General features: G+C 38.4%; 5 protein-coding genes and 1 pseudogene across 11 annotated transcripts in view; 3 read left to right on the forward strand and 3 right to left on the reverse strand.

Moving 5' to 3' along the window:
- LOC104739375 overlaps positions 1-5,297 on the forward strand; it is a 9,637-nt gene extending 4,340 nt beyond the window's left edge. Inside the window, exons 13-27 of the mRNA XM_010459702.1 lie at positions 383-414; positions 711-886; positions 1,018-1,097; positions 1,321-1,386; positions 1,556-1,842; positions 2,142-2,249; positions 2,336-2,433; positions 2,798-2,858; positions 3,206-3,282; positions 3,387-3,458; positions 3,542-3,618; positions 3,740-3,820; positions 4,117-4,219; positions 4,372-4,530; positions 4,758-5,297. Coding sequence (XP_010458004.1) covers positions 383-414; positions 711-886; positions 1,018-1,097; positions 1,321-1,386; positions 1,556-1,842; positions 2,142-2,249; positions 2,336-2,433; positions 2,798-2,858; positions 3,206-3,282; positions 3,387-3,458; positions 3,542-3,618; positions 3,740-3,820; positions 4,117-4,219; positions 4,372-4,530; positions 4,758-5,156 — 1,876 coding nt within the window. The 3' untranslated portion in view covers positions 5,157-5,297. The remainder of the gene's footprint in view (positions 1-382; positions 415-710; positions 887-1,017; positions 1,098-1,320; positions 1,387-1,555; positions 1,843-2,141; positions 2,250-2,335; positions 2,434-2,797; positions 2,859-3,205; positions 3,283-3,386; positions 3,459-3,541; positions 3,619-3,739; positions 3,821-4,116; positions 4,220-4,371; positions 4,531-4,757) is intronic.
- On the forward strand, positions 5,671-8,074 carry LOC104739376 (elongation factor 1-alpha 1). Its single transcript, XM_010459704.2, has 3 exons — positions 5,671-5,780; positions 6,351-6,832; positions 6,932-8,074. Exons 2-3 carry the CDS (start codon positions 6,371-6,373, stop codon positions 7,817-7,819), a joined length of 1,350 nt encoding a protein of 449 aa, XP_010458006.1. The 5' UTR covers positions 5,671-5,780; positions 6,351-6,370; the 3' UTR covers positions 7,820-8,074.
- LOC104739378 (elongation factor 1-alpha 1) lies at positions 12,840-24,616 on the reverse strand. Of its 6 annotated transcripts, XM_010459709.2 has the most exons (5): positions 24,510-24,616; positions 24,050-24,218; positions 23,555-23,853; positions 23,027-23,400; positions 22,642-22,943 (listed from the first exon to the last, which is right to left on the reverse strand). In XM_010459709.2, exons 3-5 carry the CDS (start codon positions 23,801-23,803, stop codon positions 22,784-22,786), a joined length of 783 nt encoding a protein of 260 aa, XP_010458011.1. In that variant the 5' UTR covers positions 23,804-23,853; positions 24,050-24,218; positions 24,510-24,616; the 3' UTR covers positions 22,642-22,783. The 6 variants fall into 6 exon arrangements, with proteins under 6 accessions (XP_010458012.1, XP_019091590.1, XP_010458009.1 ...); XM_019236045.1 differs by lacking the exons at positions 22,642-22,943; positions 23,555-23,853; positions 24,050-24,218 and adding exons at positions 12,864-14,011; positions 14,111-14,592 and having other exon boundaries at positions 23,341-23,343; positions 24,510-24,523; XM_010459708.2 differs by lacking the exon at positions 24,050-24,218.
- Positions 15,664-16,934, reverse strand: LOC104739380 (mediator of RNA polymerase II transcription subunit 22b). Its single transcript, XM_010459714.2, has 3 exons — positions 16,687-16,934; positions 16,494-16,559; positions 15,664-16,087 (listed from the first exon to the last, which is right to left on the reverse strand). The coding sequence occupies exons 1-3, from the start codon at positions 16,858-16,860 to the stop codon at positions 15,854-15,856; spliced, it is 474 nt and encodes a 157-aa protein (XP_010458016.1). The 5' UTR covers positions 16,861-16,934; the 3' UTR covers positions 15,664-15,853.
- Positions 16,984-19,498, forward strand: LOC104739379 (protein disulfide-isomerase 5-1). 2 transcript variants are annotated; one of them, XM_010459711.2, is made up of 6 exons: positions 17,012-17,072; positions 17,502-17,558; positions 17,919-18,090; positions 18,585-18,643; positions 18,729-18,904; positions 19,038-19,498. In XM_010459711.2, the coding sequence occupies exons 3-6, from the start codon at positions 17,977-17,979 to the stop codon at positions 19,127-19,129; spliced, it is 441 nt and encodes a 146-aa protein (XP_010458013.1). In that variant the 5' UTR covers positions 17,012-17,072; positions 17,502-17,558; positions 17,919-17,976; the 3' UTR covers positions 19,130-19,498. The 2 variants fall into 2 exon arrangements, with proteins under 2 accessions (XP_010458014.1, XP_010458013.1); XM_010459712.2 differs by lacking the exon at positions 17,502-17,558 and having other exon boundaries at positions 16,984-17,072.
- On the reverse strand, positions 19,566-22,544 carry LOC104743077 (annotated as a pseudogene).

Raw genomic sequence — 24,672 nt, forward strand, 5'->3', positions numbered from 1 at the left:
TAGAAATAGAATCGCTGAAATTATTGGATATATATTTGTCACTTGCAGAGTTCTTTCATATTTAACCATTTCCATTATCTATGTGCTTTTGAGTTTGATGAGCAACTGAATTGTTTCTTTTTAACAGGAAATGGTACGCTTGATGAAGGAAAAACGTCTTCCAGCCGCATTCAAGTGTTACCATAATTATCATAGAGCTGACGACGTATCGCCTGACAACCTATTTTATAAATTAGTTGTCCATGTGCTTAGCGATTCAGGATTTAGGCGTTACCAAAACGAGATGAGGTTATCCTTAAAGACGTCTCTACTTATGTCTTTCAGTTTGATCAAACTAAGAATATATTGATTTCTGTTTACTGAAATAATTACCGTGTTTCAGGCGCATGCCTAGTTTGTGGCCTTTATATCGAGGTAAATGTTTTTGTTTGTTTCTTATTCTTTACTCTTTAGCTTTGCTCTAAAATTCCATTTCTGATTCATTTGCTAGATTTTAATGATTTTGACATCTTTTGGGAAGTTGTCTTTGTGAAAAATAATTTTGTTAGGAAATTAAATTTTCTTGGACGTTTCAGATATGGTTGTTGTGGTACCTTTTGGTCTTGCTAATTGGACATATGAAGAAAATTGGAAAACTCTGGTCTATAGGCCAATGCCATCTGTTTTTTTGTTTAACTATATTAGTTAGTGATCTTCTTTTTCCTTTTCAGGTTTCTTTGTTGATATTAATTTGTTCAAGTCAAACAAAGGGAGAGACCTGATGGCTCTGAAAAGTATTGATAATGCGGTCAAAGATGCCAGTGAAAATGATGCTCAACGAGGAAAGCATGATTTGGCTGATGATGATGCTAACTTAATGATCAAATTGAAGTTTCTCCCATACAAGGTATACTTTTCTTTTCTCTGGAGGTCTCTTCTGGCTCGAGAGATTTGTGATTTTGTTGCAATTTCCTACCTCTTTTATTGCATGATTATCCTGAATTCCTGATGTTGGACATGTCTTCAATTTTCTTACAGTTGAGAACCTTTTTGATCCGTAATGGCCTATCAGTTCTATTTAAAGAGGGGCCAGCAGCTTACAAAACCTACTACCTCAGGTGAGCTGCTTTCTCCGTATGAATATATACATATAGAGTGATGTGTCAAATGTTGTAGTGATATTTTTGGTAATCCGGATTCTGATTAACTTGCATTGCATTGTAATAAAAAACGGGGAGAATAGTTGTGCCATGCTCATTATGTTTTTTGATTATTTAGGAGCTGACGTGATCAAGCTTTAGTTTATTTTTTTTGTAATATTATTGTTGTTTCTGCATCCAGGCAAATGAAAATCTGGGGTACGTCAGATGGAAAGCAGAAAGAACTTTGCAAGATGCTTGATGAATGGTACCAGAATCACACTACTCTACACATGTAGCCTAAGCTTATATAGTTTTGTTAAAACTTATTCCTGAGCAAATGTGTAACCTACTGCCTAGATGCTGCCGTTTGTCTAATAATTTTTTCAGCTTTTTGAATCTGGATTAGCATCTCTTCTTCTCTTCAAAATGTACAGGGCTGCTTACATTTTAAAAAAGTGTGGGAAGGATCAGCTATCTTCATCAACATACTTAAGTGAAGCTGAGCCATTCCTGGAGCAGTACGCCAAACAGAGCCCAAAAAACCAGATTTTGATAGGGGCTGCTGGGAACCTAGTGAGAACTGAGGACTTCTTAGCCATTGTTGACGGTGATCTAGATGAAGAAGGCGATCTTGTGAAGAAAGGAGTGACACCAGCTACTCCTGAGCCAGCTTTGAAGGAAGCTGTCCACAAGGATGAGGGGTTAATTGTATTCTTTCCAGGTACTCAATTTGCATTGTCTATATCATGTATTCTGGTTGTTGGTTTTACTTCATCTTTGTGGCAATGTTTTATATAGAACTTATTAATAGTTGTCTTTATTAGCTTTCAATAGATTATAGATGATTGTTTTAGTACTTCAGATAATATTTGTCAAAGATCAAATTATTTTCTTCTGACCAGAAGTGAGAGCAACATATTGTTAGAAAGAGAATGGTGGTATATCTTTCTGTATATGTCACTTCATATATTTCCGTTAATCTGTTTTCTTGTGATATTAATAATTTTAATCTGTTCTCAGGGATTCCTGGATGTGCTAAATCTGCACTTTGCAAGGAGTTATTGAACTCCCCAGGAGGCTTTGAAGATGATCGGCCAGTGCACACCCTGATGGGTGATCTTGTCAAAGGTATTTTCAAGTGTAGGGTTTTTCTTTGGGTCAAAATTGCTCTGGTCTCTCAATTTTAGTATGCCAATATTTTACATACTGGGCAGGAAAATATTGGCCAAAGGTTGCCGATGAACGTCGTAAAAAACCACAATCAATTATGTTAGCTGACAAAAATGCCCCAAATGAAGATGTCTGGAGACAGGTAATTAATTCTACGCTGAGAATCTGTTACAACCTCACATTAATTAGTATCAGGCTTATAAGATTCTCAGGTAGTGCTATAACGCTGATACTCATTACTAATCTCTACCCATGGATCCTTTAAGAGTGGCTTTGTAGGAGTAGATTTTTATCAGAATCTTTGTAACTATTGTTACTGTCGTAATCAATTGCTTTGCTGCCTAATGGTTATTAAGATTAAAACTTGGTTCCATGACACCCTCGCTTGGTTTGCTGAAGACAATCTTTTTTCGACGACTTGTAACCTGCCTTTAATATATATATTTCCACATCTTGTGTTTCATAACAAATCTCATTCCAATATTATTCTTGTAATTTCCCTATAGATTGAAGACATGTGTCGGAGAACTAGGGCTTCTGCAGTTCCAATCGTTGCTGATTCTGAAGGTGTGTGATCCATTCTTTGATGTATTTCATTTACCAATCTTCTTGTGTGCTGTTTCATTCCATAATATTTGACCTTTAACTGATTGGATGACCCTGCAAACGCTTTGAGTATAAAAGGTTGAAAGATCATTTATCTTTTACTGAATTTGTTCCCGTTTTGTTCGTATCCAATCTAAGCTTGATAGTCACTTTTCTTGCAGAAGAGTACAGTTCGAAGTTTATACTTTGCATAAAACACACAAATATATTGTTCTGCTTTGTTTCCGCAATTACTGCCTTGTCTCATCCTCTGTATTCCTTGTGATATTTTGCTTGATATATACGTTTGGCCCTCTTTTACTGCACAGGAACCGATACAAATCCATATTCACTTGACGCGTTAGCTGTTTTCGTATTCCGTGTACTTCAACGAGTTAACCATCCGGTATGCAGTTGCATCTTATACACAGTTTATCTTCAACTGCATCATCCAACTTTCATCACAGCCCCATTCAAATTAACAAACTATCGTTTCATTCATTTTGTTAGGGAAAGCTCGACAAGGCATCTTCAAATGCAGGCTATGTGCTATTGATGTTTTATCACCTTTATGAGGGAAAGGTATCATCACATACACCACAACTTTTCTTCAAGTATATCTATGATTTGATCTCACATTTAACTGAACGGTCTTTAACTTCCAGAACCGTAAAGAATTTGAGAGTGAATTGATTGAGCGCTTTGGCTCCCTCGTCAAGATGCCACTGTTGAAATCAGACAGGTATATGGTAACATCAAATGTGACCTACAAACTCGAACTTGGTACAGCTACAAATTGCAACTTCGTATTTAATTAATTTGTAAACCACTTAATTAATTGACTTCTCTTTGCGCATATACAGGAGTCCTTTACCTGATTCTGTTAAATCAGTTCTTGAGGAGGGCATAGATTTGTTCAATCTCCACAGTCGAAGACATGGGAGGTGGGTAGCCAACACTACCATTTTACATGACCTGAAAAGTTGAATAATGTCAAACCGTAACAAATGGAAGGCATTAATAACAATTTAGCAAAAACTAACGAGGAAGACATCATGTTAGTTTATCCTGTGATTAGGTGTACTTGGATCATGTTACTGGAGAAATCGTACACATGAGTGTGCTCACAGACGTTTTTGTTTCTTGTTTCTTGTTCTGAAGTTCTCTACTTCATATCCCTTCAGCTCTAACTTGTTTGGATCTTTTTGACCTCTTTTCCTTCTGATTTTTCTTGCTGTAGACTCGAGTCGACGAAAGGAACATATGCAGCAGAGTGGACCAAATGGGAGAAACAACTACGAGATACTTTAGCTGCAAATTCGGAATATCTCAATTCTATTCAGGTAAAAGATACTGTCATTGAGGGTTCATGAAAAGCTACAAATCCATGCTATAGTATTTTAGCTGCGTCGATATTTCTTCAGCACATGACAAAAGATTACAAGAAGAAGGGATGCGCATATAATGTCTTTGTTTTCTGGTTTGCAACATTCAGATTCCATTTGAGACTGCAGCTCATCAAGTGCGGGAAGAACTCAAAAGAATCGCAAAGGGTGAATACAAACCACCAAGTTCAGAGAAAACAAAACATGGATCTATTGTTTTCGCTGCCATCAACTTGCCTGCTACTCAAGTTCACAGTCTTCTTGAAAAGGTAACCAACCAAATTCTTAAACTACCTTAAAAAAAAGAAAAGAAAAAGGATGTTCATATTCAAAAACTAAAAGCTGTAAGTTCACAAACTTAAATATTACTGTTGTTCCTGCCCCGATTTGTAACGGAGTGAGCCCACATCATTTTCCCCCTTTTATCTTATGCATCAGAGAACTCAAGGTTATGTATGGGCTTTGTTGTTAATAGATGTTTTTTTTTGCTTATCAGTTGGCTACAGCACACCCAACAGTGGGATCTTTTCTAGAGGGAAAGAAAAAGAGAATACAGGAAAAGCTTGAACGGTCTCACGTGACGCTTGCCCACAAGAGAAGCCACGGCGTAGCAGCTGTGGCCAGCTATGGCCAGCACTTGAACAGAGAGGTACCCGTAGAGCTCACGGAGCTCATCTACAACGAGAAGATGGCTGCTCTAACAGCACATGTCGGATGTGTGGACGGGGAGACCATAGTCTCGAAGAACGAATGGCCACATGTTACGTTGTGGACCGCGGAAGGCATTACTGCAAGAGAGGCCAACACATTACCTCAGCTTTACGTAGAAGGAAAAGCGAGTCGCTTGTTGATAGATCCTCCGGTCTCAATCTCAGGTCCTCTGGAGTTTTTCTGAAATAAATTTTTAACATGGAAGGTTGCTATCACTTGAGGTTGCTCATGGAATGGGGCACTTATGGTTGTTATAATAAACAGTTTCCCTTTGTCATGAGATTTTGAGGTTAATTAATATAATATATATATATATATATATATATATATTAATTGTTCATTGTGCAAGTGCCTTATTCAGTATTAACAAAGAGGACAATGTTTATATATGAGGATGATCCAACTAATACTATTGCCACGATCAGTTGAGTTTGCATGATCAGTAGCTTTGAGTAACTACAATTAAAAGGTGTGCTAATGATAGTGATTAATGTTTTGAACATACACTAAGGATGTCGTATGGTTTAAGTGAACAGACTCGAATTCAAATTAACTTGACTATGAAGTTTTGTTACCTTTTTATTGAAACACAACCGACCCAAGGCCCAAGAGAAGAGTCGGCGGAACAGGGGCATAATCGTAACTTGCATAACGATGTTATTATTTTTATGTTAACCCTAGGTTTCGATGGATTCAACACTATAAAACTAAAGAGTCGTATCCCCGTGTCATCATAGCTTGCTCATTCCTTGCTTATTCACCCTAGCCGCTGCACACTCCTATCCTTGCACACTCCTATCCTTGCGAGGTAAGCGTCTTCGAACGCATCTACGAGACTGTTTCGATCCTTTTCGTTTGCTTGTTGTTATCATCTTCTCTCAGTTTGATTTTTCTTTACCTGTGTATCTCTTACGATTCGATGCTATATTGTTTGTTAATAGATCGTTTTGAGGATCTCGTCTTTGATATATAGTTTATCGTTTTCTCGATCATCGGATTGATTTGGTTCTGAGATTTTTATATTATTCGATGGATTATTAATTGGATCTGAGTGAACTAGTTATGTTGTTGTTAGGGTGTATGTGATTATCGATTTGTCTTGTGATTGGGATTTTCAGAAGCAGCTTAACGGATGTATTGTTCCTTCTTGATATCAAGTTGTGGGAGCTCTCGGACTTGTTTCTGTAGAGCTCCTCAATTATTTTTTTGTGTGAATTTAAGCTCGCTTAGCTCAGCGGTCAGAGCACCACATCTTTTTTTTGTGGTAGAGATCGGTTCGACTCCGATAGCAGCTTCTTACTGTGATTGTTGAATTTCATATTGATTGTATATGTCTACTGTGTTGATTGACTCAATAATATGATTGATCTTTCTGCAGATTGTTTTTGACGAGCAGCCATGGGTAAAGAGAAGTTTCACATCAACATTGTGGTCATTGGCCACGTCGATTCTGGTAAATCCACCACTACTGGTCACTTGATCTACAAGTTGGGTGGTATTGACAAGCGTGTCATTGAGAGGTTCGAGAAGGAGGCTGCTGAGATGAACAAGCGTTCCTTCAAGTACGCATGGGTCTTGGACAAACTTAAGGCCGAGAGGGAGCGTGGTATCACCATTGACATTGCCCTTTGGAAGTTTGAGACCACCAAGTACTACTGCACAGTCATTGATGCTCCTGGTCATCGTGATTTCATCAAGAACATGATTACCGGTACCTCCCAGGCTGATTGTGCTGTCCTTATCATTGACTCCACCACTGGAGGTTTTGAGGCTGGTATCTCCAAGGATGGTCAGACCCGTGAGCACGCTCTCCTTGCTTTCACCCTTGGTGTCAAGCAGATGATCTGCTGTTGTAACAAGGTAATCTAATCTTTTTTTATATCCTCTAGTGTGAGATAATTGCTTGTTTCTCTGGTTGTGTTCTGTCTCACTAACTTGGTTTCTTCATGTTGTTTGTAGATGGATGCCACAACCCCCAAGTACTCCAAGGCTAGGTACGATGAAATCATCAAGGAGGTGTCTTCCTACTTGAAGAAGGTTGGGTACAACCCTGACAAAATCCCGTTTGTGCCCATCTCTGGATTCGAGGGTGACAACATGATTGAGAGGTCCACCAACCTTGACTGGTACAAGGGACCAACTCTCCTTGAGGCTCTTGACCAGATCAACGAGCCCAAGAGGCCATCTGACAAGCCCCTTCGTCTCCCACTTCAGGATGTCTACAAGATTGGTGGTATTGGAACGGTGCCAGTTGGACGTGTTGAGACTGGTTTGATCAAGCCCGGTATGGTTGTGACCTTTGCCCCCACAGGGTTGACCACTGAGGTCAAGTCTGTTGAGATGCACCACGAGTCTCTTCTTGAGGCGCTTCCCGGTGACAATGTTGGGTTCAATGTTAAGAATGTTGCTGTGAAGGATCTTAAGAGAGGGTATGTCGCCTCCAACTCCAAGGATGACCCTGCCAAGGGAGCTGCCAACTTCACCTCCCAGGTTATCATCATGAACCACCCTGGTCAGATTGGAAACGGTTACGCCCCAGTCCTCGATTGCCACACCTCTCACATTGCAGTCAAGTTCTCTGAGATCTTGACCAAGATTGACAGGCGTTCTGGTAAGGAGATTGAGAAGGAGCCCAAGTTTTTGAAGAATGGTGATGCCGGTATGGTGAAGATGACTCCTACCAAGCCCATGGTTGTTGAGACTTTCTCTGAGTACCCACCATTGGGACGTTTTGCTGTGAGGGACATGAGGCAGACTGTTGCAGTCGGTGTCATCAAGAGTGTTGACAAGAAGGACCCAACTGGAGCCAAGGTTACCAAGGCTGCAGTCAAGAAGGGTGCGAAATGAACTCCCATTATCAAAACTCTATCCGCAGATGAATCAAAGAATGTTGTTAGTTTGTTTCCTTTAGTTTGGTATTTGGTCGCTTGTTTGTGTTACAGCTTCGTTACTTCTCCGTCAGAGCGTTGTTCCCGGAACTGGGTTCTTGATCGGAGGTGGCGGAGCTACTTAGCACCCGTGCTTTTTGTTTTTTGCCTTTAAATTGTGTTTCGAATACCTTTTTTGGATAATTGTGACATTCCTTCGGATTTTATTCTCTTATCTTGGTCGGATTTCTCCATCTCCATGTTTATCATCTTTAAACTCTTTCTCCCGGTACTAATGGAATCGTAGAATTGAAGAAACTTCACACAGTTTTCCTGACAGAAATCATGGGATTGGTTTCTTGAGATGCACCTACGAGATATGACTGTGGCCTTTCATGTGGTACTTGGCTCTTTCATTGTATGGTTTGTTTATTTTCTTTACGGCTAGCTATGTTTGAAAATCTGATCCGACTAGCAAACAGGACTATCATATCAAATAATAATCATAAAGGTACCGAACATTCTGCTACTATACATTCTACTACTACACGATGTAAAATGCCACTGACAAAATAAATAAATAATGTATTACCTCAATCAATTTGGCTACATGATAAAATCCTTTATACTATAAATCACAAGTCACTAGGCCAATTAAATCTTGTCACATCAAATTTTAGTTTTCTTTTCTAATTAAAAAAAAAATTAATAATTTAGCACACAACTGAAAAAAAAAAAAACGCCGAGCATAAAAGGAAAAAAAGGCAAAAAAAAAATAAACAGCTGATTTTTCTCCCACTAACATCTCCACGTAGTTTTACAACCACTTCATCTTCTATTTAAATCTTATTTCAGTCTTTTTATCTGTAATCTTCCCTTTTTCATTATTTTTTTTGTTGCACATCTACATTACATCTCCTATGTAATCCTCTCCTCTCCATTATTTTTTTTGATGGTTGCTCAACTAAACTATCGTTACAAGTTACAGGCAGGTAAATGTTTAAGTTTTTGTTTATGTTCATAGATTTTCTCTTCAACTTATATTAATTACAAGTTATAAATCACGCTCTCGCATTGCGCCGTCGACTCTTAGGAAGGTAGTGGTCCAAGTCATTCTCTATCATCTCTGGAAGCAAAGGAACAACGTCCTGAACAATCAAGTGTCACGCCCCGCTCAAGCAATCTTCAAGCTCATCGACCGAGATGTTAAAAACATCATTACTGCAAGACAACGGAGGAGAAAATTTAGAAAATTAATGGAGTTGTGGCTGCATTAAACCATCAATATCTTAGCCCAGTTTATTTTTTGTATCCTTGTTTTTATCTTTTTTGCCAATGATTTCAAAAAGGTTAGGTTTTATACGTATTGTAAAACCTGATTGTTCATTTATATGATATTTACAGTTTAGCAAAAAAAAAAAAATTATATTAATTATGATTTTTATATATTTAGTTGGAAGATCCTAATTGTTGATGAGGAGAGGAATTGAGATAAAAAAACAATTTTTTTATTTATTAAAGAGATATTCCAGAAAAGTAGATAACAATTAGCATGTTTGTTACGTTGCCGCTTCGTCTCCTTCCGGCGGCCAAAATTTAAATGTTAATATGGCCAAATAAATGTGAAAACTGCCGTTGCGGCTACTTTTACAGAGATTGCCCGTGTATCATGTGTCGCCATGAAAAACAAGCGATAGTTAAAACTGCCACTGCGACTTGTTTTAATAGAAGCGACGACTCATTTCAAGGATTTAAACTTCGACAACCTTTAGTTTTTTAGTCGCAGGATGTGGTTGTTGCGGCAACTTAACGAACAGGCTCAATGACTCATACACTGGTTACCAGTAACGAGTACTACCTTCACCTCTATGTTTTTTTTTTTTTTTTTTTTTNNAATTCATGGCACCTACAGATTTGCTAATTTGATGATTGTTATTTCTGCACATTTATCTAACTATAATTTTTTACGATGTTTCCTGTTAAAGGAGTGCGTGAGGAATATTCAAGTGTGTTTATTGTTATCTTTTATCATATACAATATATTTTTTGTTTTTCTAATGTTAATACAACTCTGTCATCATTGTCATGTCTAAATTTCCAGGATCAAATTGAACTTCCTACTTTTAAATGCTTAATGTTTGCCAAAATCACATACATGCCTAAAACTCTATTAGGTTGTCTATTGTTGAGGTCCATCTCATAATTAAAATAATATATTAATTTCTTACAAATTAATAAGTAGTTATATATTATTTGATCACAAATAATAATTTCGTGCTTATGCACGGGACAAATACTAGTAAATTAATAATCCATTACACTAACCAATTTTGCTTTATTTAGTGAACGATATGATGGATTCTTCGTTAAAATTTAAAGGATTACAAGCCCGACTCAATTATTTTTTGGACCCTGAGCTAAAAAAATTTTTTGGACCCTATTACTCAGGCTAAAAAAAAAAAAAAATTGGACCCTAAAATCAAAGGAAAAAATTCCAAATATTAAATGGACCATGTATATTTGCACCCCAGCACATGTATAGAGCCAGGTCTGATTACAATATAAGTATATAACAACTCTACCTAATAATTATACACAAATTGAATAATATAGTGGATTTTTTCATTAAAATTAAACTTTTATGTATTATTTAAAAAATGTGATTTTATTAATGGGTTTTCATCCCTTTAACTTTTATGTATTATTTAAAAAATACGATTTTATTAATGGGTCTTCATTTCTTAATGGGCTTCAGGTCTGGAAAATAAATCATTAATAGTTACAAAATGGAAAACCAAATTTTTTGGCAAACAGAAACAAAAAGCAAGATTGAAGTCGGGCTGTTAAGCGGAGGCAGAGAGTCAGAACTACTAGCTCCAGCAAATACAAGGCCCACAAATTTGTGACTACATCGATTCTTTGAATAGAGTATTCAGATACCATCACCAACGACAAGTCTAACCTGCCACAGATCTTTCGAAATAGATGAACTTCCGCCACTCATTGAATGTTGAATCCTTTTCCAAGCAAAATGACATACTCAGATCCAAGCTCTTGCTCTCCAAAGCCATGAACCGGAAAGCTTTTTTAAGGTAAAGCAAACTTCAGATATGGTCCAACGGAAACAAAACACGATGAATAGAATGAGGTAGAGGCTCAACAATCTCTCAATCGCTAAAACTCCTATTAGCCATCTAAGATCCTGAAAAGGATCTACCGTTAACCACCAGAACATTTACTGGAAAATCCACCATTCCGCAAGCGTCTTCTGCCGCTACCGCAGCCTCCAAAGTTGAGCCGTGAAAAACTTCACTGCATCTTCAAATTAGAATGAACTAGAACCGAAGCTTTTCGTCCATCAGGAAAGGACCACAACAGCAACGCCTGCCGGAAAAAACCACATCGCTCTGATAACAGAGACGTCAGAGAAGAAAGTTTACCTCACTCTTGTAGCAGTTTGAAATCTATACCCACGATGAAAATATGGGCCAAAAATGGAAAAAAAAAAAAAAAAAAAAAAAAAAAAAAAAAAAAAAAAANTAGATTTAAGAAGAAAACTTTGGTGAGAGAAGGGAGAGTTTTGCTACAGGAATAATTGTCATTTTCACATTATTAAACTTAAACTTAACCAAGTAGTTATACACAATTGTATTTCTAAATACCATCAGCCCATGTCGTGAATTTGGCGTATCTTCTAATTTTTTTAATTTTTTAAAATTTATAATTATCAAATTATATAGTCTTGCCATATATTCTTATAAATACAGTTACATCATTTGAAGATAAGTGTCTATATAAGGTTTTGTAATCATATTTTGTTAATGAATGAGAAAACAATATTCTTAACAAAGTTTGAAATATGTTTTTAATTTTGGAACGGATCTAAACCTAATCAGTGATCGAGTTACCAAATTTATAAAGCTCGAACATCGATCCAAAGTTACAATTGCTGATTGACTTCTTGCTTTTGGTGGGTGGGTGGGTTGAAAACAGTGCTTTTGGTGGGTGGGTTTTATATCCATTTCATAGTCTATTCTGATGCGTGTAGATTTTTTAATATTAACGTGGGCTCTATAAATTAAGTTAGACCCAAAAATATATTTGTATAGAGCCCATTCCATAGCCCATAATCTCAGAATAGATTATTTGTGTTATTCAATTTAAGCCGAACGCATACTACATTTCCATTTATTATTTTTCTTTGGTATCATATTCTGAATATTGTATTTATCCATTTTGTGCTTTAATAATAAGATACTTTTCCGCGTCTAGTTGGTTAATTCAATTATTTTTCTTTTTCAGTTTAGTGAAATTATAATAAAAAACGAATTCAAATAGATAAACTTTTACTGTAGAAATTTATCTATACTTTTTTTTTTCAGCAAAAATGAATTATATTGATGAAAAACGAAAAAGTAGACTTATCTATATTTACACTGAACTTTGTATTTGAAGTGAAGTTGTTGAACTTGAAACTCAGTAAAAAGAAACAAACTCGATCGTTGACATTAATGGTTCCCTCTTGGCTGATTTGTAGATGGAAACTAGCCATACATTGTGGGCACTACAGGAGAAAAAATCAAGTTTCTTACTTAGGTGATGACTGTGTAGGCCGGATTCAAGGTTTTACATACCTTGACTAATAGTGATTCACTGGGTTTGATCATGAATTGACCGGACTTGAACAGATTGGGATTGTGATCATGGATTGACCGGACTTGATCAGATTGGGATTGTGATCATGGCATCACTGAGATCATATTAGGAGTGTTGTGATCATGGCTTGATGATCACTCAGATCAACCATGAACTGTTTGACTATAAACAATTACAAATTTAGTTTTTCCTTTCTTTTTATGCACTTCAATTACGATTGGATCACAGCTCAAATGAGCATTCAAATCTCATCCTTGTAGCACTATACTCTCTCCATTCTTACATTTATGAAGTAATGTTTCTTGTCATGTGCTATGAAGATGTCCAAATTAACAGATAAAGGCAATACGGAAAATATTAGACTAAGATTAGACAGCAGGAATATCACAATATAACATAATCTCCAAAAAAGGTTCAAAATCAGACCACAATTTCAAGGCAAAAAAACAAAAAGCTCGGGTGCTATATAGCTCCGCCACCTCCGATCAAGAACCCAGTTCCGGGAACAACGCTCTGACGGAGAAGTAACGAAGCTGTAACACAAACAAGCGACCAAATAGCAAACTAGAGTAAACAAACTAACAACATTTTTTGATTCATCTGCGGATAGAGTTTTGATTATGGGAGTTCACTTCGCACCCTTCTTGACTGCAGCCTTGGTAACCTTGGCTCCAGTTGGGTCCTTCTTGTCAACACTCTTGATAACACCCACTGCAACAGTCTGCCTCATGTCCCTCACAGCAAAACGTCCCAAAGGTGGGTACTCGGAGAAAGTCTCAACGACCATGGGCTTGGTAGGAGTCATCTTCACCATACCTGCATCACCATTCTTCAAAAACTTGGGCTCCTTCTCAATCTCCTTACCAGAACGCCTGTCAATCTTGGTCAAGATCTCAGAGAACTTGACAGCGATGTGAGAGGTGTGGCAATCAAGGACTGGGGCGTAACCGTTACCAATCTGTCCAGGGTGGTTCATGATGATAACCTGGGAGGTGAAGTTGGCTGCTCCCTTGGCAGGGTCATCCTTGGAGTTGGAGGCCACATACCCTCTCTTAAGATCCTTCACAGCAACATTCTTAACATTGAACCCAACATTGTCACCGGGAAGCGCCTCAAGAAGAGACTCGTGGTGCATCTCAACAGACTTGACCTCAGTGGTCAACCCTGTGGGGGCAAAGGTCACAACCATACCGGGCTTGATCAAACCAGTCTCAACACGTCCAACTGGCACCGTTCCAATACCACCAATCTTGTAGACATCCTGAAGTGGGAGACGAAGGGGCTTGTCTGATGGCCTCTTGGGCTCGTTGATCTGGTCAAGAGCCTCAAGGAGAGTTGGTCCCTTGTACCAGTCAAGGTTGGTGGACCTCTCAATCATGTTGTCACCCTCGAATCCAGAGATGGGCACAAACGGGATTTTGTCAGGGTTGTACCCAACCTTCTTCAAGTAGGAAGACACCTCCTTGATGATTTCATCGTACCTAGCCTTGGAGTACTTGGGGGTTGTGGCATCCATCTACAAACAACATGAAGAAACCAAGTTAGTGAGACAGAACACAACCAGAGAAACAAGCAATTATCTCACACTAGAGGATATAAAAGAAGATTAGATTACCTTGTTACAACAGCAGATCATCTGCTTGACACCAAGGGTGAAAGCAAGGAGAGCGTGCTCACGGGTCTGACCATCCTTGGAGATACCAGCCTCAAAACCTCCAGTGGTGGAGTCAATGATAAGGACAGCACAATCAGCCTGGGAGGTACCAGTAATCATGTTCTTGATGAAATCACGGTGACCAGGAGCATCAATGACTGTGCAGTAGTACTTGGTGGTCTCGAACTTCCACAGGGCAATGTCAATGGTGATACCACGCTCTCTCTCGGCCTTAAGTTTGTCCAAGACCCATGCGTACTTGAAGGAACGCTTGTTCATCTCAGCAGCCTCCTTCTCGAACCTCTCAATGACACGCTTGTCAATACCACCCAACTTGTAGATCAAGTGACCAGTAGTGGTGGATTTACCAGAATCGACGTGGCCAATGACCACAATGTTGATGTGAAACTTCTCTTTACCCATGGCTGCTCGTCAAAAACAATCTGCAGAAAGATCAATCATATTATTGAGTCAATCAACACAGTAGACATATACAATCAATATGAAATTCAACAATCACAGTAAGAAGCTGCTATCGGAGTCGAACCGATCTCTACCACAAAAAAAAGATGTGGTGCTCTGACCGCTGAGCTAAGCGAGCTTAAATTCACACAAAAAAAAGATGTGGTGCTCTGACCGCTGAGCTAAGTCAATCAACACAGTATACATATATAATCAATACTCATTTAATTTAAGCAAAAATCATCTTTCTCAAAAAATTGTTGTAAAAAGCTGCTATCGGAGTCGAACCGATTTCTACCACAAAAAAATTGTGGTGCTCTAACCACTGAGCTAAGCGAGCTAAAATAAGCTATTCAAGGAGTTCATTAGCAAACAATCCGAGAGTTTCAACGACTTGATACCAAGAAGATGGAAACAATGGATATGTTATGCTTCTCCAGAATCACCAAATCACAATACAAATCAACTCACAAAAGCATCAAAAACAAAATTTTCAGAACAAGATAGATCCAATGATCGACAACTTATATTACAATCGTTTTCACTATTAAACCTAGAATTCACCAATCAATTAAGCTCTAAACCCTAGATCAGATATTCAAACGATCGAACAACATCGAAGCATATAGATACATGTAAACAAGAATCAAACCGAGAGAGGAGGGAATCAACGATAAGGGATCGAAACAGTTTCAGCAAAGATCAACACAAGCGGAGAAGAAAAAACACACAGATCGATGATGCGTACGAAAACGCTTACCTCAAAGATTTCGCCAAAAAAGTGTATAGAGAGGCTAGGGTGAACGAAGAACAAAGTAATAATGAATAAACAAAAGAAGGGGATACGAGTTTATTTATAGTGCTGAGTCGAAAAAAAAATAAGTTAGGGTTTAACATATTATTATTTGCAAATTACAATTATACCCCCTGTCTAGCCGACTATTTTTTTCCTTCTTGGGCCTGGCTTGTCGGCCTAGTTAAAGTTAATTTGAATTTGACTAAACTCTTTATTTTGATTAAATTTCACAAAACAAAAATCACTAACAAATTGGTGAGAACTGAGAACCGTAGATTATACATACAACAGTCATAACAAGATTATAGAGTCGATGAAAGCATGGCTTCAAACTGCATATCCTTTTAATGGCTTTCTTCTACTAATACAGTTTCCTCTCTGTTTTATGAACCAATTGTTTTATATGTTTACTGGTCTAGACAGACTGCTGCTGGCTATTTTAAATATCAGATGTCTATATCCAATCTCTGAGCAGAAGAGTAATAGTGTGACTCCAGCTCTTTAAGACTGGCGGATGCATCATCGGCTATTCTAGCCAACAATCGATTTGTATTCTCGGCCTCTTGATCAAACTCTGCAATTCTTTGTTCTACATGATCGTTTAGTGATGCAAATCCAGAAAATATAGCGGTTTGCTTCAGTTCCGACACTAGTTTCAAAATAGAATCAGCTGCTTGAACCTGCCACCATTGTGTTGAGAGTAACTCAGTTAACAACAAGAATAAGCTAGTAAAATAAACCACCAAGTTGAAACAACTTATTAAACAAAACTGGTATTTGAGAGACTCATTAGTGAATGTTCCTCATGAGATGAAACACTGATGCATATATATGCCTAAAATAGATCACATAAGTTAACAAAGTAAACTTTTTGAACAAAGTTAACTTATACTTTAGAGAATCATGAGTGAATGTTTCAGTGAAACAAACTTTTGAACCCAACATGAGGCGCTACCAAAACAAACCATTCGAAAAACGTAACAGAGAGATTTAAAACAGTTGGCTACTTGTGAGTTTCAAAACCTTTTGGATTGCTATAAAGAAATCATTTTTCGAATCAGATGGATTAAAGTAGTCAACTGTTACCATTCTAGAAGCTCGCATCTCCATCATGAATGATTCCTGCGAGTTCTTCATCGGCGGATCACTCACCTACCCCAAAAAAAAAAAAAAACCAAACCAAAGAATGTGGTCTCACCTCAGTAAACAGTAAATCTTAAAGCGAGAGATCTATTCACTCCCCAAGAGATTACCCGAAAGAAACCAGTTTTATACCCACCCTTGCGACATTAACGATTTGCGTGAAGTTATCGACAACAGATGTGATGTCAGATTCTACTCTCTGTAACAAGGCCTTTTGCTTCTGTAATGCCGCCGCCGCAGCAGCTGCCGTCGGTCCACTTCCTCCACCGGATCCGGCCATTCCGCCACCAGAACCACCGCCTTTATTCATTATCGGCGCCGGTCTTTGCAGATAAACGCAGAATGTTTAAGAAGATAGCTATGGAGGAGGACTCTTTTACCCCACAAAAGAAACAGACATGAAATAAGTATATTGGGCCTAAACTATTGGGCTTATATAGTTTACTTAAGTAAGAAAAAACATCCTTTGACCTCTCTCTCTCTCTGTCTCTTCTGCTCTGTTCGTGTTCGGTTTTGCACAAGGTAAGCGATTCGATTTCATACAAGCACATCTAAGATTCATCTCCCTACTTAATTTTTTTATGTGATCCCGTTCAATGAATCTCGCTTCAGTTCATTCGTTTTAGTTTTAGATCTTTTACTTCTGAGCTTCTTTGGAATATCATCGGATCCAATTACTGAATTCAGTTGTTTTTTTTTTTTTGTTCTGGGAGACATTGCTTTTGCTAGTAATTGATTAATAAAGCCTTAAGGTTTTGAAAGGTTCAGTCTTTGGGTTTGCGATAACAAAAAATCTGGTTAAAGATAGGTTGTTTCTTATTCTTTTTTGTGTGTGTGGCTATATAGGTGTTTCTTTATGCTCCCTTTTAGTGCCATTGTACATTGATCCTTTTGTAATTTTGTTGTTTCAACGCTTCCAAGTCCACTGATTTACACTTTATATCTGTTCAGGACTAAATTTATCTCATTGAGAATCGGTTTTTAAATTCTGCTGCTGTTATCAATCAGGTGCAAAATCATATTATTCTTTATGTCTATTCGGGGGTTGGTTTTGTTTCGTATATCATATGATAATTTCTGATTGCATATTCCTTTATATTCGACCAGATGGGTAAGATTGCTGATGATTAGTAAGTGCAGTTTTTGAGGCTTTTGAATTATCATGCATGTTTCCTAAAAGTTTTTGGCACTTTTTGTTGCTTACTCTTGGTTTTTTCTTTCTCCTTACATATAGGTTTCTCAAATCAGATGTTACCCTAGTTTTCTAGAAATCTTTGTCATTTATTCATGAATGAATTATCCATCAAGTATGTATAGTTGACCTTATGTTTCGAAATAGTGTGGTTAATAAATGCAATTATTTTGCAGTTTCGAAATTGGAAGAGAAGTTCCGGAACTGGTGAACTAGTAAAATTGGTTTGCTACGATGACGCTTGGTGTTCGGCTTGTTGCTCCCTTGATTATACTTCTCCTTTTTATTCCGATTGACTTAGTTAAAGCAGAAGTCATTACACTGACCCCAGAAACTTTTTCTGACAAGGTTAGGATCTGAAGCCCTTCTTTTTGCTATATACCAAGTTTATTTTCATTTGTGTGAACTCACTGGAATCTAGTTAGGTTTAGAATATGTGTTCTGTGCTCCTTTGATGATCCGATAGTGAGAACAGGTTAGCGGCATCTGTATTTTGCCCACAAGGGTTATTTCTGATCTATCTCAGTTGAGACTCCCATTTCCGTTTAGTTTTGTTTGAATGACTAGCTTGCTTTGACTGGTCTAGTAGCTACCAGGGATTCAAATGTTTTAAGAGATGTTTTTATTTTTACGTTCTCTATATGGAGCATTCTCATAGATGCAAATTCCCTATCTATGTTAACATTATGGTTTTGGATTTTAAAAGTTAAATCAATTTGTAAAGCTAGCCCTGTCAAATAACATAAATCAACTTCAGATGGTTGCATCTCTTGGTGTAGCATCTACAGTCATAGTTAAGACACAGAACGGGATGTTTACTCTCACCATGTTTATTGGTTCAGGTGAAGGAGAAAGATACTGCCTGGTTTGTAAAATTCTGTGTTCCTTGGTGTAAGCACTGGTTAGTGTTCTTGTTTCGTGAAAATTATACGTAATTAATTTCGCTTGTTTATCACTTTGCTGATGAAAATGGATCTGAATGACAGCAAGAAATTGGGGAATTTGTGGGAAGAATTGGGAAAAGCAATGGAAGGAGACGCTGAGATTGAGATTGGTGAAGTAGATTGTGGTACTAGCAGATCTGTTTGCACCAAAGTTGAGATTCACTCATATCCAACATTTAAGCTATTTTACAATGGAGAGGAAGTTACAAAATACCAAGGTAAACTTGCTTCTACATGCGTTCCGTGGTTGTGCACACACAAGCACATGAATATTTTAACCTTTTGTAATCCTATAGTGAGTGATACTATATGCTGATCTTTCTTTTTCTATACATGCATTTATAAACTCAGGTAAAAGAGATGTTGAATCGCTCAGGGCGTTTGTTGTAGAGGAAACGGAAAAGGCAGCAGAAAAAGCACAGCTTGAAGACAAGGAACTGTGAACCTGATACATTCCCTTGAGTTTTCAGTTTGCTTATGGTGTTGTGACTTCTACTGTTAGTTAGATAGGCATGGCTTCAAAATTCGGTATTCCATTGATCTAGTCCAGCACAATGGAGGAACATATCGTTGGTTTTTCAAACCATACTGTTTTGCTAAAATTTTCAGTTTCCAACTTTTCCATTTTAATTACAGTCAGACAAGCAAAGACACGTGTACGTAGTGGAGATTCTTTACAAGTTTGTGTTGTATGTTTGTTCGTTTTAACAGCAGCTGCAGACAAAGGTTCTTGCTTCGAAATTTCATATTCAGTGGAATGTAAGAACAGTGTATGTTGTCCACCAACTGATTTAATGAGTGGTTAAAAGAAAGCATCCTCAATATTTACTTATCACAAGAATAAGCTGGCTACCGAAAGAGAACTAATCTCACTACTTCCGTCAATGGCAAAATGAGATGGCGTTTCCTAACATTGCACCTCCACTGTCCCAAGCAAATCCATTTTCTTTAATTGTCAATTTCAATTTCTGAATCAACAACTTGGAGGATGTTAAGGGCTGAAGAACCGAGACTCATCCCGCGAACAACACCTCCGTATCTCCCACCTTGATTCTGTGGCATATTAGTAACATAGAGTCCCATAGTGCTGTTCTTCCCTGTTCCATTTCCAAACAAGTTCATCACAAACCAAAAGACCCATTTCACACGTTTTGAATATGTGGCTGTTCCTTACAAGTTATAAAAAAATACACTTATATTCATCATTACCTGAAGAGTAAACTGCACTTTCTTATCCCAGTACAAGGCAAACGTTGGGGGGCTTTGCTTTTCAACAGCAAGAACACATGCACCAGGATGGAGCGTCGAAGGTACACCCGCTACCACTGCGATGTATTTCTCTGGGAATCTCTCTTTTGGGGGAAGAACCCCTAAGAATAACGGGTTCTTGCTCGCCTGAGTCCCGGTATAAGAGCTGGGGTCCAGATGTAACATCCATTTTGGAGGTTCCAAGAAGGCACAGAACAAGTACAGAAGCAGATGAGAATCGGTTGGAGGCTCCAGGCTCCATTTCTTGTTTCTCTCACGTGTATCTGCCCTTCCATTGTATTAATAGTTCTTTACACAAGTTCCTTCCGCGAGCTCTGCCATAAGCCAAGAGTTATATAAGAGTCACGATAATTTTACTAAAAATTGAAATGGAATTTCTTTTGAATGTTTGATACCCCGGATTCTTTGCACTGTGTAATCTGCTGGAATGCTGCTGCGCGGAAGTAGGCCCTTGACCCACTCTCCTTTCATTAAGCCCTGAAGCCTTTGATGTTCACTTATACCTGCATGACGGGGATAAGTGCTGCTTGCTGTTGCTGTTGTTGTTGCTGGAACTGCTGGTTCTCTGTTCGCAGCTTTTCTGCAGATGCCAGAAGAAAGAATTAGCGACAACACATAAAATGACATGATATCATTATTTCTCTCAGATATCCAACCAATTCCAACATTCTAAATTCAGTAATATTAAGTTGAATATTATTTTCAAAAGAACAGAACAGTACTTCAACTTAACAAGGACAACCTTGCGGACCACATCACTCTAGAAGCTGTAGGAAAGTTACTTACGCATGGAAGCATCGATAGTGAAGAATAGCATCTTCATCGAGAGAGTAAGATGGCTGCCACCTCTTTGTTCGATCAACTGGTAAAGCTGTCGTAGCTGTTCCATTTGTTGGCAAATCACTTCCAACTTGACTTACTGTGACATTAAGACCTAAGTTTGACGCTGTTTGCATTACCTGCACAAATGACAAAAGTTACAGCAACATAAAGAAACATGAAATTCTCCTTCTGCATCTGATTCGAATGTGGTCATCAACTCACTCATCAGCAGACCAATGTTTATTTAGAAAAGAATTGAATATACAAACCTGTATATGACTGGTTTCAACCTTGTTGAGCAGAGGTTTGAGCAAAACTGAGGAACACCATTGCCTTAGTCGGTCACGCCAGTCTTCTATCTGAGGGTAGACACCTAGGTGCCCAAAACCTTCGATAGCCGCTTCTAAGGACATTGGGTTGGGGAAATCACCCTCTCCTTTCTTTGGGGGAGTCGTAAATTTCTGAGCCCCAGGAGACATCCTGACAGGTCTTAGTGGTGTACTCCTAGTAGTCCCAGAGGCACCAGTTGAACCACCAACTGTACTTGGACTAGCCATGGCAAAACTCCCAACTGTTGGTGGGGGNAACCTGTATATGACTGGTTTCAACCTTGTTGAGCAGAGGTTTGAGCAAAACTGAGGAACACCATTGCCTTAGTCGGTCACGCCAGTCTTCTATCTGAGGGTAGACACCTAGGTGCCCAAAACCTTCGATAGCCGCTTCTAAGGACATTGGGTTGGGGAAATCGCCCTCTCCTTTCTTTGGGGAAGTCGTAAATTTCTGAGCCCCACGAGACATCCTGACAGGTCTTAGTGGTGTACTCCTAGTAGTCCCAGAGGCACCAGTTGAACCACCAACTGTACTTGGACTAGCCATGGCAAAACTCCCAACTGTTGGTGGGGGCGTCAGCATCTTCCCAGCGGACTCAGTGATTTTCATATCTATTTCTGCCAAAAGCTGCTCAAGCTGATCCTCTGTAGCTATTTCTTTTGCAGAACTCCGTCTACCAGACCAAGGACTAGGAACAGCTTTATCCTGACCAGACGAAGCACGGTTAGAAGAAACTGGTGAGCTAGAAGGGACGAGATACAAAGACGGTGAACCCATTTGCTTGGAGGGAGTGCTAAATGGACTCATCTGGTTCCCACCACCAGAAGACTTATGCGCTGACCCAGTCAGAGTTTGATGATGTATTGGTACAAGCGGCTCCAATGACTCTGAAGGTTTCACTGCGGGACGACTCTTTGGAAATTCTGATACACTCTGGTCAGCTTTTTTCTTTATCCCAAGAAGTTCAAGCTGACGATTAGATAGAGAAAAGTGATCTTTGGTTTCTTTAGAGGAAGATTTAGTTTCTGCTCGAGGAGAAAACTTTGCTCTGTGCAGAGATATGCCTTTGGACAAAGCCAACACAGCTCCAATACAAAACAAAGTCACCAGCCCCTGCCAGGCCTTCACAGTAACATCTGAAACATAAGGTAGATAATATTAAGAATCTAAACACATAAGAGAAAAAAGGAAATCTGTCAAGAGAAAATGTAACTCACAAGCTGCCTCTCGGGATAATTCCAAACTGCCCCTTCCTCTGTTTCAATATCATTTTCATGTTTTTAGTTCCAAGATTTTTTTTGTTTCCTGTTATGATCTAATGGGTTTCGTGAAGCTCTGTTTCTCCTTTTTGTGTGGATGAAGGTTGAAGAAACTCCAAGTGGTTTTCCTTTCAAAATGGAAGAAAAATCATGACATAGACTATAAAATATGAAGGAGAGAGTGTTAAAGTTGAAGCACACATGACCAATCTTGTGACAGGTGACAAATAAGATGATGACGAAGGGGCAGAGAATGAAGAAGATAAAGATGAGGATAAACCAGAGAAGCCGAAGCAATCCAATATGCCTCTCTTAGTAACTCTTAGTAACTCTTGATATGAATAGATCCAAACAGAACCGAATAGTGCTACAAGTACAAAATTTGGAAGGCAACGAACATTTGAAAATAAGTGTATCTCAAAGTTTGACAAAGTTCCTGAGAGTTCTAAACCACAGTAAGTGCTCTCGACTATCTTTGTTAATCATGTACTCGTGCAAGAAGTTAATCATGCTCGGCTTTATCCCTCTAATCTCAATGTACCTATAGAAAGCCTTCCTTAGCTTTTCATCCAAAACCCTGCAGAAAGAAACCATCAAAGACCATGACTTTGGTTCTTGTAACATCCAAAGCTTTAAAACTTTTTTCTCCAATTAATTTACCTGAAGGAAGGGCCTTCATAAGCAAACTCATCCTTGGAAGGATCATAAGGAAATGTAACCCACATGTCCTTGATTGCAATCCTGTCTGGAAAAGCAGTACATCTGAATTCCAAACTTGGTCCTGTCTTTTTCGAAAGAGTTACTAAGAGAGGCACATTGGATTGCTTCGGCTTCTCTGGCTTATCCTCATCTTCATCTTCTTCATTCTCTGCCTCTTCTTCATCATCCTCATCTTCTTTGTCACCAGTCACAAGATTGGTCATGTGTACTTCAACTTTAACACTCTCACTTTCATATTCTCTAGTCAATGTCACAATCTTTCCTCCAGGTTTGTCTTCCATTTTGAAAGGAAAATCACTTGGAGTTTCTTCAACCTTCATCCACACAAAAAGGAGAAACAAGAGAGATTATATACAACTACCATTGAAACAGAGCTTCACGAAACTCATAAGATCATAACAGGAAACGAAAAGATCTTAGAACTAAAAACATGAAAATGATATTGAAACAGGGAAATTAGGGTTTTACTCGCTGGTGATCATCAGCATTCTTGGCAAAACCAATCTCCGTTTCAATGATTCGAAGAAGCGGATCGGTTGGAGAAGCTTTCTTTCTGTTTCTGGTCGATGTGGTGAAAGGAATATTATGAGAAAAAGACGGCGTCAGATGTTTCCGACTGCAGTGACGGGACCGGTCCAGAACTGAAGTGACGGAAGAACGGTTTTTGCAATAATTTGCGACAAACCGAGAGGCTGCGCGACGTACAAAAGTCGCCATTTTTGTGTCGGAGCTCCTCAAATTGGAAAAACCGGAGGGTATTTAATTCCCTATAAGGTTTAATAGAGCAAATTACAGATTTAGCGGAAATTGGATAATAAATCTAAGAAAATTGCTAAAAATACGGCCTTGATAGGCCGATTGGCCCATTAAAATATATCTAATTAAAATATTAGAAAACCGTTTCCATAATTCTTTAAGCGCGACTTAGATTATAAATCAGAGAAAATCGCTAAAAATATGGACCTTTATGGGCCGATTGGCCCATTAAGATATATCTGATTACACAGTAAGTTAGAAGACCGTTTTCATAATGATGAAAACCTAGTTTGCTTTATTCTTTCAGTCGTTGCCTTGGAGTACTTGGGGGTTGTGGCATCCTTCTCCAGAATTACCAAATCACAACATAAATCTACTAATAAAAGTATCAAAAACAAATTTTCAGAACAAGATAGATCCGATGATCAGACAACTTAGATTACAACCGATTGCACTATTAAACGTCGAATTTACCAATCGATTAAGCTCTAAACCCTAGATCAGGTTCAAACGATCGAACAACATTATAGCATATAGATACATGTAAACAGGAACCAAACCGAGAGAGGAGTGTAACAACGATAAGGGATCGAAACAGTTTCAGCAAAGATCAACACAAGCGGAGAAGAAAAAACACACAGATCGATGATGCGTAAGAAGAGCTTACCTCAAAGATGTCGCCAGAAAAGTGTGTAGAGAGAGGCTAGGTTGAAAGAAGAACAAAGTAACAGAATAAACAAAAGATGGGATACGAGTTTATTTTTAGTGCTGAATCGAAAAGAAAAAATAAATTAGGGTTTAACACAATATTATTTGCAAATTACAATTGT

This window comes from Camelina sativa, chromosome 14 (assembly GCF_000633955.1).
Source record: "Camelina sativa cultivar DH55 chromosome 14, Cs, whole genome shotgun sequence".
NCBI lineage: Eukaryota > Viridiplantae > Streptophyta > Magnoliopsida > Brassicales > Brassicaceae > Camelina > Camelina sativa.